Source organism: Corvus moneduloides, chromosome 1 (genome assembly GCF_009650955.1).
Source record: "Corvus moneduloides isolate bCorMon1 chromosome 1, bCorMon1.pri, whole genome shotgun sequence".
Classification (NCBI taxonomy): domain Eukaryota; kingdom Metazoa; phylum Chordata; class Aves; order Passeriformes; family Corvidae; genus Corvus; species Corvus moneduloides.
Window position 1 is genome coordinate 65,568,056 of NC_045476.1, and position 16,564 is coordinate 65,584,619.

At 36.5% G+C, this 16,564-nt stretch overlaps 1 protein-coding gene across 4 annotated transcripts in view; it reads left to right on the forward strand.

The window, feature by feature from the left end:
- The window catches only part of SLC39A12 (solute carrier family 39 member 12), a 41,235-nt gene that overhangs the window by 12,429 nt on the left and 12,242 nt on the right, over nt 1-16,564 (forward strand). For 2 of the 4 annotated variants that reach the window (XM_032113684.1, XM_032113656.1), the window contains 6 exons: nt 1,252-1,459; nt 3,329-3,531; nt 7,933-8,104; nt 11,333-11,505; nt 13,740-13,892; nt 15,100-15,210. In XM_032113684.1, coding sequence (XP_031969575.1) covers nt 1,252-1,459; nt 3,329-3,531; nt 7,933-8,104; nt 11,333-11,505; nt 13,740-13,892; nt 15,100-15,210 — 1,020 coding nt within the window. The remainder of the gene's footprint in view (nt 1-1,251; nt 1,460-3,328; nt 3,532-7,932; nt 8,105-11,332; nt 11,506-13,739; nt 13,893-15,099; nt 15,211-16,564) is intronic. The other 2 variants (XM_032113664.1, XM_032113673.1) reach the window with 2 other exon arrangements.

Below are 16,564 nucleotides of genomic sequence, written 5' to 3' on the forward strand. Positions count from 1 at the left end.
GGGTATTTGGAATGTCAAGATAGAATAACAACCCATAATATGCATTACTGAGGGTTCTGTTTGTTTATGCTGGCAGTATAATCAGTTGTCAAGCCTGTCCAGTGACTGGGACTTCCCCACTCACTGACTTGAAGGAAAAGAGGTTTCTTTTATGAAAGGTACACAAAACATAATCCTTGGCATCACAACACTTGTGTTATGAAAAGGGCCAACAGTGCAGGGTAGTCATAGAAGAAAAGCATTTTTAGTGGCTCTTTATGTGTTTTAGTTTCACAGAAAATATCGTCTTCTTTAGTCATAGCACCTAATATCTTGTTTGAAATGAGAAATTAAATTCTGGGTTGTGGAAATTTTAATGTGTAGTGAATGAACAGGAAAAGAAATGCCAGCCTGCTCTCTGCAGTGTTTATGGCCTACATACAGAGACATGAGTATGTACAAAGTAAATTACTTACTGTACTGGCTCATCTAGCTGACTTTTTAATTTTGTTAATATGAGTTAGAAACAAATGAAATTAAGCAATTTTTGCCTTTGTTTTTTTATTTGGTTGTTTCATTCAAACCCAACTATTTGCAGTGAGAATAAACAAGAAAGGAAAAAAGGGAAGAAAATGAGAAAAGGGGAATAAGTTTCTGGGTGGTTGAGAGAGTTTTCAGGCATCCACACACATGGGTGTATACCACTGACTAGTGTTTTTATTTGGCCACCCAGCAGGAAAGTCATCCTTTTTCTGCAAAATTATATCTTTCCATATTGTCCCCAGATAACTACTCCATAACAAACTATTGATTTCATTTAATAGGTAAGGAACTAAAAACATTTAAAGAATTTGTTCTGAAGGTTGAGATGAAGAGTTAAAGTCTCTATTATTTGAGCCAGTTTCTCGTGCCTTAACTAAAAATCCTCCCTTTCTTCCACTTTCTGGAAGTAGATGTAGATGTAAATGAGGAGGACACTGGGAACAATAGAAACAGCAGGAAAATAACACTAAGCAAAATTAACGTGAATGAAAGACTATACTTTTTCCCCATTAGACACTGAGTAAATGTTCAAGACTTTTTATTCTATGCCTGTTTGTCTGAAAATGTCCTTTGATTAGCTGTCTTGCTGGCAATAACAGCTTACACCTTAGCATTTTTTCTACTCTGACTGTCTGTGAAATTGTTCTCCCCAGTTTCTCCTCCTGTCACTCTGATTATTTAAATGGAGGTGACCAGGACTGTCTTCATGCTGTTTTCTCCTGATTTCAGTGTGTTGATGTGAGCACTCTGGAGAAAAATGCTGATATTATGGACAGAGATGGTGCTGATGAAAACACTCTTCCACGCCTGGCTGCTTTAATCCTTACTCTGGCTCTCCAAGGAGTCTGTATGGGGAAAGCAAGTTTGCCTTCCCCAGAATTTTTTATAAAATATATTTTCAATTCTCTAAATAGTACCACTGAGCTCCAAGTGACAGGTAAGCTGGAGTATGCAAAGTTCATTTTCTTTAGGAAAATTTATTGCTGGACTTACCAGAAATGCTACTTAACCATAAGTAAATAGGAGAATAGGAGAGTTCTAAGTGGTCCAAAAATAACAAAACAAAAAACCTGGAACAAAACAAAACAAATGTTGAGCTCTGAGCAACAGCAGCTATTAATTTCTGTAAAAGGTTGTGCCTGCTTGGCAGTTTATGAAGCTGTACCATCAACTCAGGGGCCTAGTATAGATTTAGAAGGTTGTTATAAGACGTCTACTTTTCCTTGTTTGTGGCAATTGATAACAGCAACACTTCACAAGCTTTTCAAATCACTTTTAAAAAGTTACATTAAGTATGGGTTAAAACAGATTAAAAAGTTGAATTGGGCATAGGTAAAAACATTTTAACATTCATAGATTACACAGAGGTGAATTGAATCACAGAAATAAATATTAAAAAAAATACTAATCCTTAGCCCTGAACTGGGGCTCCTCGGTTGTGTTTACATAAACTGGTTTGGCAGCAAAGCCCTTCCTTTAAAATTGCCCAGCCACATTTTCTAAAATAATTAACTCACAAGAATGGATGTACAGTAGCTTTTTAGCACAGTGCTACTAAATATCTATATATGGTGAAATCTGGGCCCCAGTGAAGATAATAGCAGGACGGTATGGTTGGTGGTGTTAGGATGTTCAGAAAAATAAAAAAATGTGCTTAACCAGTTTGTTACAGAGTAAGCATATTTTAAGTCTAAGCTAATTATACTGTCCCTTTAAATTTATTAAAATTCTGAACAGTAACTTCAGGAAAGAGTAAGAATCAGGAAGCATGGAAAAAAGAAAATTAGATGTTACTATATTTAGAAAACAAATATACCTGTAGCTCCATTCAGATCTCTTTGTTTAAGTAGCCAAAAAGAATGTAGTGAAGCATCTTACCAGAAATCTTATTGTGAGATTTATGATTAAGATTATACCATTTGCAGTTTCTGAGTAACAACATTAAAAAATAATTTTCACTTGAAAACATTCTCGTTAATCTAAATTTCTTTAAAATTAATTTGTGGACCATTTTTTTTTTAATGGACAGAAGGTCCATTGTGGACCATTTTTTTTAAGGTTTACAGAAATTATTGCTATAGCTTCATTTGAAAATGCAGGGGTGAAGGAAGGTGATAAGTAAAATGGGATATGGCCTGCCTCCTCAAATAATCAGGCAGTCCATCAGCAGAACCACCCATTGCACCCAAGCTATGTCATGAGGTACATCCGTGCATGAGCTCAGATTTGGCTTAGGGATTCTGGCTCTCTCATTCTGGTTTGAGTGCTGTGAGCAGGCATGCTTCCCAGTTAATCAAAAGAGACAGAAAATTCGCTGTCCTATGTTGCACTTTTGAAGTGTAAGGGCAGCAGAGCATCCTGAAGATTGATTTCAGGACACCCTAGAGAGGATCTGCCTCCTGATCTGAATACCTGGCTGTGGCAGCTTAGTGTGGAGTTCCCTTTACATAAGAAAATTTTAACAGTGAAGTTGTTTAGCAATGACTAGAGAACTTCGTCAGAGATTATGATTAAATAAAAGATGAATTGCCTTTCAGTCACATCTGTTTTCCTCTGAGAATGTCATAAGCAAAACCTCTGAGCGCAGTATGTAAAGAAGGAAAGGCTGAGGAGCTGGGTGTCTGGAACTTCCAGAGTTGTGAAGCAGAAATTACCTCCAGTACCAAACTGAGAAAATAGTATTAAAATGAGGAATTGAATTAATGTTATAACAAACAAAAAGAAAAAAATACTGTCTTTTAAATGTTTTGTCTTTTAAGTGTGCATTTTCCCATGGTAACATATCTGTTCTCTAATGAATTACTAGAACTAGAACAACTACTAAATGTGCTTACAGCCAAAAAGACCTGCACTGTAAATGGACAATTTCACAGTCACAAAAGAAGACGTTACAGTATGGCAATCAGAGATACTGGAAGAAGAAATATTCCAGTCAAAGGAAACCATACAAAAGGAGACTATCTGAAAGGGTATTTTGAAGATCGTGAAAGAAACACAGATTGGGACCAGGTTAATTTATTTTTATGTTATTATAGTGTTGGTGGCAGAATTTCAGTGACAGAAGTTTAAATTGATTTGCAAACAATATAATATTTCTGAGGTAAGATGTATTAAGTTTCAATAAGGTATGTAGATACTGATGAAAATATACATTTATATAGCTATATTTGTTTAAATATTAATTGGGGAAAGAACTTAATGGTTGTTGAATGTGCAATTAAAGTCACTGGGAGGGGCTAACAATGGTTAGTGTTACACAGAATCAGCTGTTTCTTCAAGACACAGAGGACTGGGGAACATGGCTTTGATATTTTCACACAGAGATTTCTTGTGATCGTATGTCACAGAGTTTCCAGGACCCCTTAAGTGACCTGGTGGAAGAAGGATTGTTTTGTACTAAGGAAAACAAAGTAAATTAAAGTTTTTATGTAAGTTGCTTTTAAAAAGCTTCTGTAAATTGAAGATTGGGCATTTCCAAACTCTTTTCATAACCATCTATGGAATCCAGAAGCCTTCTTTAGAAAGTATAAAGTCTGTAAAACAGAGCCTTAGCTACTCCCCTGTATCCTCTCTGAGGACTTTGAAGGACACTGGCTCATTGCAGGTGATTTTATCCTTATCCTAAGAATTTGAAAATAAATAAATTTTATTTATACCAAAGATCAAGATAGTAACTGACTTCCATCCTTTAGACTGGGTATCGTTCCTTAGACAAAAAACGAGATTTCAAAGTACATAATTGGTATATATTTTGATGCATACATTTGAAATATATACTTCAAAGAACACTTTTCTATTGTTTTCAGTTCTTTACCGTTTACGTTAACTCAGTGGCAATGTTTCTTCTCCATTTAGGAGAATTGGGTGATGTGCAACTGACTTTTGCTGTGTGGTCATTTTATGATGGGGAACTGAGACAAATGTCATCTGGTTAAATGCTATTCTGATAGATCTTTATCTGTGTAATTGGGTTGCATTTGAAATGCATACTCTATCAATACGTTTATTTCTTTGCAGCTGACCACAGAAAAGGATCATGCTGATCAGCATGATGAGGCTCTTAATGGAGTCTCAAAATAATTTTAAATTAAGGTCATTTTAAATGTGTTGCATATGAATTTTAAATTATGAGGGACAGAAATCAGTACTGATACTATCTGTAAAAGAACTTAAATTGTTCTCCAGCAATTGAAGTATTTTTAAAGCTCAGTTTTTGATTTCTTGAACTTCTGAGACCATCTGTAACTCAAAAGATAAGTGTGCAGGGGCATTATCTGAGTCTTAGGAGTCAACTGAGAGCCAAATATTCTGTATATATAAAAATAAAATCACAAAGAAAAATCTGGACAGAAGATAATTTCTCTTCTGTGTTAATTCCTACTTTCTCGGTGGTTTTTTTTTCCCATTCCTCTTCTTTTTAGCTCTGCCTATTTTCCTTGACATGTTCCATTAAAACATTTTGTGTTTTGCTACTGTGTTGCTAATTTTGTCTCCTGTTTTCTGCACCCATGATAGCCATTGTGCTTCATTAGTAATGCATTCTGCTACATACAAGACATTGACTCATTTATGGCTTGTGTTTGCTAACTGCATTAAGATGTGTAATTTAATTTTTATATAGGAATTATTATTTGAAACATTACCACAGAAAAAGGGTCACTGCTTTCTTTTAAAGTCATCATTGTCTCTACATTGAAAAAAGTATATTAAAAAAGTAAGTGGCAGATGATCTAATAAGATAAATAATCTTAAATTCCATTAAACTATGTCACAATATCTATGTATTCATTTACTATTCCTCATTAAACAAACATGGATTTTGGAAACCCAAATCATCCATCCATCCATCCAGTTTTTCACATGAAAATATGCAAATTCGATTTGCTTATTTCTTTTATATCATCCTCCAGGAGCACACACCTACTTGCTTCTCTAATGGAGACGGTTCTCTGTCTCCTTATGTAAAAAAGCTTATAAGGCTGGGGCTTGCAACAGGAAAAGATGCAGGTCCTTGTGCCCCAAGTCTTACAAGAACATTTTACTAAATAGACCTTAACAGCTATTTTTTTATGTATGGGTGGACAGTTTATTTTTACAGATGAAATTTTGCTTTTCATTGAAAATTCCTGGTAATAATGTCACATTAAAATTTAGGTTCATAGTAATCCTGGACCTCATCTTGTCTATCCTACTTCTCAAAAAAGAGCCAACTTAAAAGTTAGATCAGGTTTCACAGAGCCACGTCCAGTTGAATTCTGAATGTCTCCAAATACAAAGATTATACATTCTTTTTTGGGAAACCTGTAACAGTTCTTTATTGCCCTCATATTGATGGACTTCTTTATTATAGCCAATTGGAGGCTTTTGTTGCTGCAACTGATACCTTTTGCCTCTCTTTCTTTTGCTGTATGCCTCTGAGAAGATTCTGTTTATCTTTTCCCTATAAACCACCTGAGACAGTTGAAGACTTAAGATACCCACCAAGTCTTCTCTTCCCAAACTGAACAAACCCAGGTCCCTCAGCCTCTCCTGGCACATCATGTGCTGCTGTTCCCTAGCCATCTTGGTGGCCCTCCAGTGGACTTCCCTCAATTTGCCAGTCTTGTACTGCTGGTTATTAAGCTGGACATAGTCCAGATGTGGACTCACATGTCCTGAGTGGTGGGCAATATTCTTTCTCCAGTACTTGCTGGCTCCACTCTTGCAGCCAGTGTGCAGTTAGTGCCCATTGCCACAAGGGCACACTGGTGGCTCATGTTCAAGTTTCCTGTCAGGACCCACCCCAAGGGCTTTTTCTGCAAGCCTACCTTCCTTTTGGCCAGTTTTCCCTGGCCTTTATTGATGCATGGGGTTATTGTGTGTGAAGCACCATAAATTTGACTTGGCTGATCTTCATGAAGGTCTGGTCAGCCCATTTCTTCGGCTTGTCAAGGTTCCTCTAAATAGCAGCCACACCTGTCAGCATGCTGACTGGTGATCCCAGCTGGATTTCACTCGTGAATGCCATCGGGTGCACTCTGTTCCATCACTCAAGTTGTTGGTGAAAGTGTTAAATGTTATCATCCCTGCTCTGACTGGTCAGCAATGCTGCTCATAACCAGCCACAAGCTAGTCTTCCAACTTGATACCAGATGTCAGTGTTCCCTAGTTCTAGAGTCAAAACCACTGCTTAGAACAGGCAAAATTAAGGTCTTTTCCAATATGGTAGCTTCTGAATTGTCTTCATGCTCTCCTTTGGCTTGAAGGCAGAACACACTAGGTCCAGGTGACAAGATCACCCGTTATCCTGAAGGCTTGAATGTGGTTTTCAGAAAGAATATATCAGTGCTCAATTAATTCAGTTTCTTAGTGAACCACAAGGCATATTTTACTTCACTAATGGATGAGCAAAGGCAGGATTGTGTTGGGTTTTAACTGGGTTATTTAAAAGTAATTATACTTAACAACTTCAAAAGAAGCTTAAGCTTCAGTAATAAGAGAAAAAATATTTAGGAATCCCTTGAGTCTCAGATGCAGACCAATTTAAATGAATTTTTTTTTTTTAATATTGAATCACAGCTCATCAGATGAGATTAAGAAACGATTATTCCTTTAAGTAACATAACATATTTGATCTGGGGTTCTTCTGTTTAAAAGTGTTTACAGAAATTTCCACTAGAAGTTTTCTTATGCTAACTGCTCATGTTTTTACTAGAAGTTTCATCCTGGAGAGGAAAACCCAATTCTTCATGAAAATTTTTGAAATATAAACGGTCCCATGAAAAATTGCTTCTTTTGACAAAGAGATGCTCCAAACAAGAACAAAAATTAGTTGGAATTCTGAAGTACCTCTAATAATACAATTATTAAGCATCTTTCGACCAATTTTAGACTATGTAACATCTAGTCTGCTGACATGCCCTCATTTAATGAATTTAAAAAGCTAACTTATTTCCATATCTTGGAAAGATATACTGAAGATCCAGTTCAAGGACAAATCTCAGTATTGCTTTGATATAGGCAGTACCTTATATTAATAGAACTATTGCTGCAAATAGTGCACTTTCACAAGAATAGCTAAGGGTATGGTTCATATTAGCATTAAAACATTTTTCTTAACACATATGACAATAAAATATTGAAAGATATTACTTTGTACGATCTTTATGACTCTAAGTGGCTTCAATAGAAATTGAGCTGCTTTATCCCAAAGATTCTGGTCTTTCTGAAATATATAGCAGTATCAAGTTTACATGGGAAAAAAATGCAGTAATTGAAGTAATTAAACTAATTTAAGCAAGAAAGAGTATATATATAGCAGGTTTCTTCTAGGCTGGACAGCCCTGTGTTCTAAGTTTCTGTATTTAACCTCAAAGTTAAATGCAGGTATATGCAACATGTTCATGTAACTGTATATACTTTTCTACAAAGGTTTGTTTCTCTGCCAATGAACTTGTGAAGATATTTTTGAAAAACAGTTCTTCCTCCATTTCTAAGGACCACTTCAAGCAAATCAGTCCAGCTATCATTCAACAACTTTTAAGTTGCTCATGTCAGCTTCCTGACTTCAAGCAGACAAAGCTTCCACCAACAACTGTGGAAAGTGAGTTATGTTCTTATTAATAAATTATCATTTAAATTCAGATAAAGAGATGCAAGGACTTCCAGAGACATTTCATTTATTAATAAACCAAAACATAATGGGATTTATGCCCTTTGTAATTTATGCATCCTATAATTTCATAGCGTATGTGTCAGATAATATTGAGAAGTGAGGAGATTCAATGGTCTTTTTATTTTATAGTACTTGGAATTATATTTCCATATGTAAGGTTTTATTTTCTTCATTTGTTAGAGGACTGCTTGATATTGCCAGCAGGTAGGCAATAACAAGTCCTTATCAGTGGATAAGGGCTTATTTTGTGAAACTTGTACCAGGTTTAAATTGGAATCACTGCATTGCTCTTACATATAGAATCAGGGTCACATTAGCTGGCATTTCATACCATGATGTGACAAATGCTTGATATAGGTAAGTTCTGTGTGAATGCTAATGGTGTTTCAGCTTGAGACATTTTATAGCAGAGGAGCTTTGAGGATACTATTGTAGTAAGAAAAATATCCAGAAATACAGTAACAGGGCAGTAGGACTTGTGTGATAGAGCTGGAACAAGAACTGGGTTAGAGTATAATCAGGTTGTTTCCACTTGCAGTTGTAGCCCTCACATGACTCTGCTTCCAGAAGTTTCTGCCCCATCTGTTCCATGGATTCCACTTCTCCTGTAATCAATCCTTAGTCCACCTTATAAAAGAAAAATTTGGATCTGATCTGACCTGAGGGTTTCCTAATGTGTTTTCTGGGCTTTTTTTTTTCTTTATTTTAACCCAGTGATATCTGGGAAGTGGCTACAAATCAAAGTGTGCAGGTGTAATACCAGAGACATTAATTTTGGGGGGGGATATGGTCATTTGGGAATGACCAAAACGGAATGGCCATCTAAGCATAAATGCCTGCATCTAGAGGAGAACTTTTTAGGCTACAAATCAATGTCTTCAATACCTTTATCCTAATATCTACATGGCCAGCTTTGGATGACTAGGTCTTTTTGGAGCTAGTAAGTTTTCCCCACATCCTGCTGCCCAATGATCCTTATGGAACAGCACATGAATTATAAAGCATGAACGGACACACGTGGATATCGCAGAACTAAAAAGCATGGGAGAACACTCTTGGATATCCCAGGAGTTGTTATAGGAGAGAGACATACAGAATAGGAAGAATCATTATGGGTCTTCAATAGGGAGCAGTCCTTCTTTCTTACCTTATCTCTATTTTCATTACCTGAACACCGTGCAGTCTTCACTGCTTTGATCTTTTCTGTGCTACACAGATATGACCATTTTTCAGATCAGGAATCAAGGGACAAAGAAAGAAAAGAAAGTAACTTACCCAGGTCATATACAAGGTTCATGAATAATTCACTGTTAAGTGGGATTCTTCCAAGTCTAAAGCCATCAGCCCAATCAATGACATTTTAGTGATTTCATAAAGGTGAGAGATGAGAAAAACTGAACTATTCAAGTGCAGAATGGAATTAATAAGGCCCTTTCTGCAGCCCTTTCCCTGTGCTTTTTGACAAAGGAAGGTTTCCATGACCACAGAGATATTTCTGCTGTCTTGATACAGATAAAGGACTCCGTGTTTGACCTATGTGTGACCTAGTGACATGAGCATAGGCTCATTGGTTTTATTCTGAGTTCTATTTTACAGACAGGATATGCTGTTTTGGCTAAGTCACCAAGGCTTGGTCTTCCATATATATCTACTATACTCTTGTATTTGAATGTACAGTCTGTGAAATTAACTGTCTGATTTTATGAGGTGCTGAACATTTGCAGTGCTTTTAAAGTTTGAAACATTAAGTAAAGTTCTGAATATTTTGGCATTAATTCCTTTATGTGTGTTTCTTATGAGTGTTTTACCTCCCATTTTAACACTTCCATACAAATTAATCAGGATTCATATTGTGCAAAATTTCATGTTGGAAATGTGAGCAGTATGTAACTCTGAAGAATTTTAAGAGTAACATTCAAAAAAATCCCAGTAATCTGGGAAAAATATGTTGGTGGTCTTGGTGTATTAATTGAAGGGATGTATTTCCACAGCAGATTTGTAAATACAAGTTGAACCAAAATGTTCATGCTTAGAACCTAAATTATATCCCTACATTCATTTGAGGTTTTAGGCCTTTATTTGTTTACAGAAAAGGATTTGGTTAAAAATGGGTGTTGACTGTAAAGATACACAGGTGTGGCATGTGAGAACATAGAATCTCAAGCATAAACCTGCTAAAAGAGGAAGAAAATGCAGAGCAGTATTCACTGTGCTGCTCTGAGTGTCTCTAATTTGCATAGCCACAGTCTGTTTAGCTCTTAAGGTTTGACATTTGGAAGCACCAGACTATTACATGTAAAGCCTGAAAAAATGAATGTTTTCTGGGCTTCTAATTCTGTCATCTGTATCACACATGACTAGAAAAATCTATGTGGCTGTTGTGGCTTAACCCGAGACAGCAGCTAAATATGAAGTAGCCACTTGCACACTCCCCCACTGCCTACCCCCCCAGGGGTTGGGGAGGAGAATTGGAGAAAGGTAAAACCCATTGCTTGAGCTATGTTCAGTTTAATAATTGAGATAAAGTAAAATATACAATTCACGCAACTCCATCTCCTACTACTATGATGACTAGTACTGCAAAGGAACATTAAAAAAAAAAAGAGAGAGAGAAATAAACGCCAAGATAAACAAATGATGCACAATACAATTGCTCACCACCTGCCAACGGATGCCCAGCTCACCCCAGGCAGCAATCAGCGCCTCCTGGCCTATTACCCCAGTTTATACACTGGGCATGACGTTTTGTGGTGTGGAATATCCCTTTGGCCAGTTTGGTCAGCTGTCCCAGCTATTTCCCCCCTCACCCCTTCCTCAGTTTCTTGTGCAGCTCCTCAATTTCAGAGCATGAAACACTGAAAAGTCTTTGGCTCAGTGCAAGCACTACTCAGCAACAACCAAAACATAACAGTGTGTTATCAACATTATTCTCATCCTGAATCCAAAACTCTGCTCTGTACCAGGTACTAGGAAAATTAATCCCAGCTGAAATCAGACAGCGGCACAATGAATCACTTCTCCTGTGTGCTTGTATATAGAGGTATTAAAACATACCCTTGAAAACAATTACAAATACAAAACAAATACTCGAACACAAATACAAATACTGGATGATTAAAGGTGCCCTTGTTTTGTTTGATTTGTTTTCCCCTACAGAATATGGTTACAGCACTGTTGCTGTTTTACTTATTACTGTTGGATCTATGTTTGGTACAACTCTCATTTTATTTAACTCCTGTCAAGAAATCTATACACTCATTTTACAGCTATTTGTTGGTTTGGCTGTTGGAACCCTTTCTGGAGATGCATTGCTACATCTTATTCCTCAGGTAAGTAATAGACACTTCAGTGCTTCTAAAATGTTGACACATTTGTGTGTGCACACACACGGAAAAAAGTTTCATTTAAACCTGGATAATGCTCATCAGTTTATAAATAAAGCTTTCCCTGAAATCCCCCCAGCATTCCAATTACGTTTGCACTCTGTAGCTCAGAGAGAAATTAAAAATAATAACTAGTAGAAATCCATGATTTATGGTGATGCCACGAAGATTTTTTGCCTTTTCTTTTTTACCCGTTATACCTTTTTACAACTTCTGTATTACTAGTGCTTTTTGCCTACACTCTTGGGCTTGCTTGTCAAGCTAAGAAACTAAACATTTTAGAAGCTTCGTAGCTAGGGATCAGTGTGCCCCAGACCCCAAGGTCCTCTCCAGAACACATTCTGTAAACCAAGATAGAACCATCCAGGAGAAGGTTCCTGGGGGTGGGGGGGGGAGGGGGGGTGTCTCACTTGAGCCTCTCATTGGGGAATTTTTGATAGATGTGCTAATTAGTAACACCTATAATGTTATACCTTATCTTTTGGGGCATATTTGGTGGGGTGCATTTCAATGCATACAACCTGGACGTGTGCACTTAAGGATCCTTAAAATAAATACCAAGGTAAAATCCCTTTTCCCCTTCTAACCATGTACAACTCTTGATTTTAAGACCAGGAAAAGGCATCAATGGATTCAAAGAAAATAAAGTTCCTATTTTCAAAAAAACTTTTCAGAAACCCCACAAGTCCTGTGCAAGCCAAGTGCTAGTTGGGTATTAATTTCTTTCATGAGGCAGATTCTGTAACACATTTTAACAGAAATTGTTCAAAGGTTTTATGAGGCATCCATAGTCCCCTCCACACATTGTTCCAGAGAACCAGGATCTATCAGCCTAATTAATCCCGAGGCCTAGAACTGCAATAAAATGGGTGCCATGATCTTTTCCTAAATTCATAATCTAAATTTTAAGAACAGGATAACGTGCAAAACAGAACCAAATTTTCCATTGTGTATTCATTTGTTTTTGACAGAGGTTCCTCTGGTATGACACATATGTTATGAGTAGACTTCTAGTGGTCATAGAAGAAGCTTCACTTAAGATTCTGGTCAAAATTTTCTTCATACTTGATGCATCATCTCTGGAAGCAAAACTGGGAGAGTGTTTCAAGGAAGGCAATTCTCACTCACACAATTGCATTTCTTGCAGCAACACCTTTTAAGTGTGAAAGTATTCTCTTTCACCAGTTTCAAGTGATGTATCCAGTAGCCTTTAGAGCCCTCACTTTCAGAGCAAAGGAGGGCTCCTGTGCTGTGACACTGGGGAAAAAAAGGAAGCACACCTACCAATAGAAATGAATTTTTGCATTAATTATACATTAATTAATTTATTCATTATTTTCACAGAATCACAGAGTTACAGAATTACAGAATAGTCAGAGTTGGAAGGGACCTCTGGAGATCATCTTGTCCAATCCACTGCCAAGGCAGGATCACCTAGAGCAGGTCACAGAGGAATATATCAAGGAGTTTTTGAATGTCTCCAGAGAGGGAGAATCCCCAACCTCCCTGGGCAGCCTGTGCCAGTGCTCTGCCAGCCCCAATGTAAAGAAGTTCTACTTCATATTGAGGTAGAACTTCTTGTGTTCTAGTTTATGGCCATTGCTCATCCTGTGGCTGGGCACCACTGAAAAGAGCCTGGCACCATCCTCTTGGCACCCACCTCTGAGATATTTATATCCATTGATGAGATCCCCTCTCAGACTTCTCTTCTCTAGACTGAACAGGCCCAGCTCCCACAGACTCTTCTCATAAGAGAGGTGCTCCAGTCCCATAAACATCCTTGGGGCCTCTGCTGGACCCTCTCCAGTAGCTCCTTATCTATTTTCAATATGAAGTTTATATAGTAACATGATTCAAGTAATTTTAATAGCATTTTAACATCAATATATTGCAAACAAGATATATCTCATATATATAAAAGGTAATTTCATAAACTGTCCCTAAAAATACTGTTACTTTCACAACTGAGAGATGAACAAGTGTAACAGAGGTTTATAATAATAATTCATTTCATCCTCTCCTATTCAGCTGATTATTTCAAAAGACACAATTTAACTTTGAAAGAACCGGGAAAATAAAATTCTGAGAATAACTTGAATTAACACATTATGACTTGCTCTAGAAAAAATTAAAACATTGTCATTTAATTTTTTTTTTTAACTTTGTCTCTTTTATTTCAGACTCTTGGTTTACATAAACATGAAGCACAAGATTTAGAACATTTCTATGAGGGAAAAGAATATATTTGGAAACTTTTGGGAATAATTGGAGGAATTCATGGATTTTTCCTGATAGAAAAGTGTTTCTTTCTTTTGGTAACACCTCGTGACCAGGTAAAGCTTTGTACAATTCATCCTTTAAAAAAACACTTGTATTTTGAGATTTTGCAGTGCATAGAATGTTAGAATGATTGCGGAAATTATAATTTCTGTGAGTTAAATGAAGCATTGATAATTGCTTTCCAAAGTGCTCCTACCAGATTGACCTTCAGTTTCTATTTTGCTTTGCTCTGTGGATTGTGCTTGCTTCATGAGTGTGTTCCATATATTTATAACTCAAGAAGGGAACAGTTAATCGGATGTGTTCCATAAGCCTGCATTCATGACTCGCACTGGAGCAGGTGAAAAGTGTGTATCCATATGAAATAGCAATGACAGTTGTTTGTTCTAGGCTCTGTTTGAAGAGGAGAAAGATGTAATAGAAAGATAGACGCAAGCATAAGATATTTTCAAGAATGATATCTTAAAATTTTCAGATTGCTTTTGATCCCTATCCCAATGATTTGAAAATCTAATATGTGGGTTGCAGTCAATAGGACCCAATTTTATATTGATAATATCGCCTTGCTCACGGCTATGCTAACAGTAATTCTAATACTTTATTTTACTGTGGCTGGAGCCTGAAAGTAGGATTATGCACAAGGATATAATGTAACAAAAAATGTGACGGCTCATTAAGCATGAGAGACAATCTTAATGTCACTTAAGAAGGCTAAACCTTTGCTGGTTCTGTTCTGCAGAGAGTGTGAAGACTGGCCTGATTTAGACATGCAGAAATGACTCCCAATTCCCACTACCTTTGATTCAGCCATAGGAATATAATGTGAGATTAATAGAAGGAGAATATTTTGATGATGGTGATATTTTATTTGCTCGGTAAAAAGGAGTCCTTTTTGTTACTTGCTTGAGAGAAAGCTGTTATCATCATCCCACAAGTCTTTAAACTTTTTCTACTGAGAACTAGATGAATTCTCCGAGTTAATTTTTAAATCTATGTCACCTTTCAATTTTAGTTTGATTTTTAAAATAAATTTAGTTTTATCAAACCATTGTGGTTGTCACTGATTTATCTGATTCACTTTCCAGGGTTTTTTAACAAAATAAGCATTAGGAACTGTTGATGCCAGCTGGTGATCTTTTTCAATAGATTTTGTTTGGAAAAAAATTATTCTTAAAAATGCTAAATTTTCACAAAAGACTGAGAAATGCTACACCTGTGTTCATTGGGTTTCAGAACTAATTGCAAAGCATCTTCATTCAGCAGGGCCTTTCTTTAGTTAATGGGCACTGGGGACATTCCCATGATCTTCCAGTGGAGTCTGAATTAAATGAACAGTCAGGCAGAGGCAAATCTACTTCAACCATACAGTTGGTAGGTTACCAATATGACATACTTCCCTGAATTTATATTCTTCTTTCTCTGTTCCTCAAAATAAATGAACAAAATTAATGTAATAAATCAGTATTTTCAGTCTTTATTGATTTGTTATTACTTGACATGATTGTCAAGAATCTCTAAATTTTGAAGCTTATAATGAGCTTTCATAGAGATATTAAGAACAGATATTTTACAATAACTCTTCTTAAGTGTGTATCAGATTGATATAACAATACACTTCCTGTATTGTTATACATTTTGTTGATAAAATTCTTGAAGATTTTCCTCCTCCCTTCTTTTTAAACATTGACCATATGTAAAGACAGACTCTCCCATAGGAAAAACTTCAGAATTTTCTGCAGTGAGAGTTAAGTGCATAATTAGTGAAAAGATTAAATCCTGGGCAGTTCTCGGGCATTCTTCCATAGATGTGAAGAGTAATGTAAACACTGTGGATATCTGGGAATGGTGCTTGCCTATACGAAGTTACACACTTTTATACTGGTCTGTGGATATTATCCAGACAGATAAATCTTTGCAAATTAATATGAGTCATAACTTTTAAAATGCTTTCTCTTTCTTTCAACAAATCTCTTCAGTTTATGTCCAGCATCTGGATGCATAGGTAAACTCCATTTTACTAATGTAGTTGTGATGGGCAAGAGCCTCACGAGTCACTGCTAATCTCCAAAACACAGTTGGGAAACTCTCAATTGAAAACAGAGCAAACAGAGGAGTGAAGCATGTTTACTATTTTTTGAGACATGTCATAGCTTCCTGTTTATGATAAAAAATGATCATGTCATTCCCCTCAGCTGCAAAATCCCCCCAAAGTTCTATATAGATCACATGAATTACCCTGGCTGAGCTGGTTTGTACAAGAGCAGCCAATTTTGCAGAATCATGTGAGTAATACTAAGACAAACACTGGTTGACTAAGAAAAACTTATAAATCCTTCAGGTCAGTAATTAGTCTTGCAGTTTTTGACTCAGAGTTCAAAGAAGTGACATGTGAATAAATATTATAGGCGAACTGGAACAATTACTGGAATTCATATGACTGGCTGCAATCATGGGAATTAGAGACATTTATTTTTCCTTTATAATGTAGAATATGAAAAACAATTATTTTTCCTTCTTTCCTCATGCATCTGCAGCACATATCCTTCATCACAACCAAGCTAATATCAGCCAATAAACATATTCTATTTTGTAGCCAGTGCACATCTCTGGTACAATTTTTGGAGTGGTGGCTGCTGTCCCTGACACAGTGCTCTCGTGCTGTTGTTGACTCCACTGGCTGCCACAATACATTTAACACATTTTTTTTGGGAAAAAAAACCCCCAG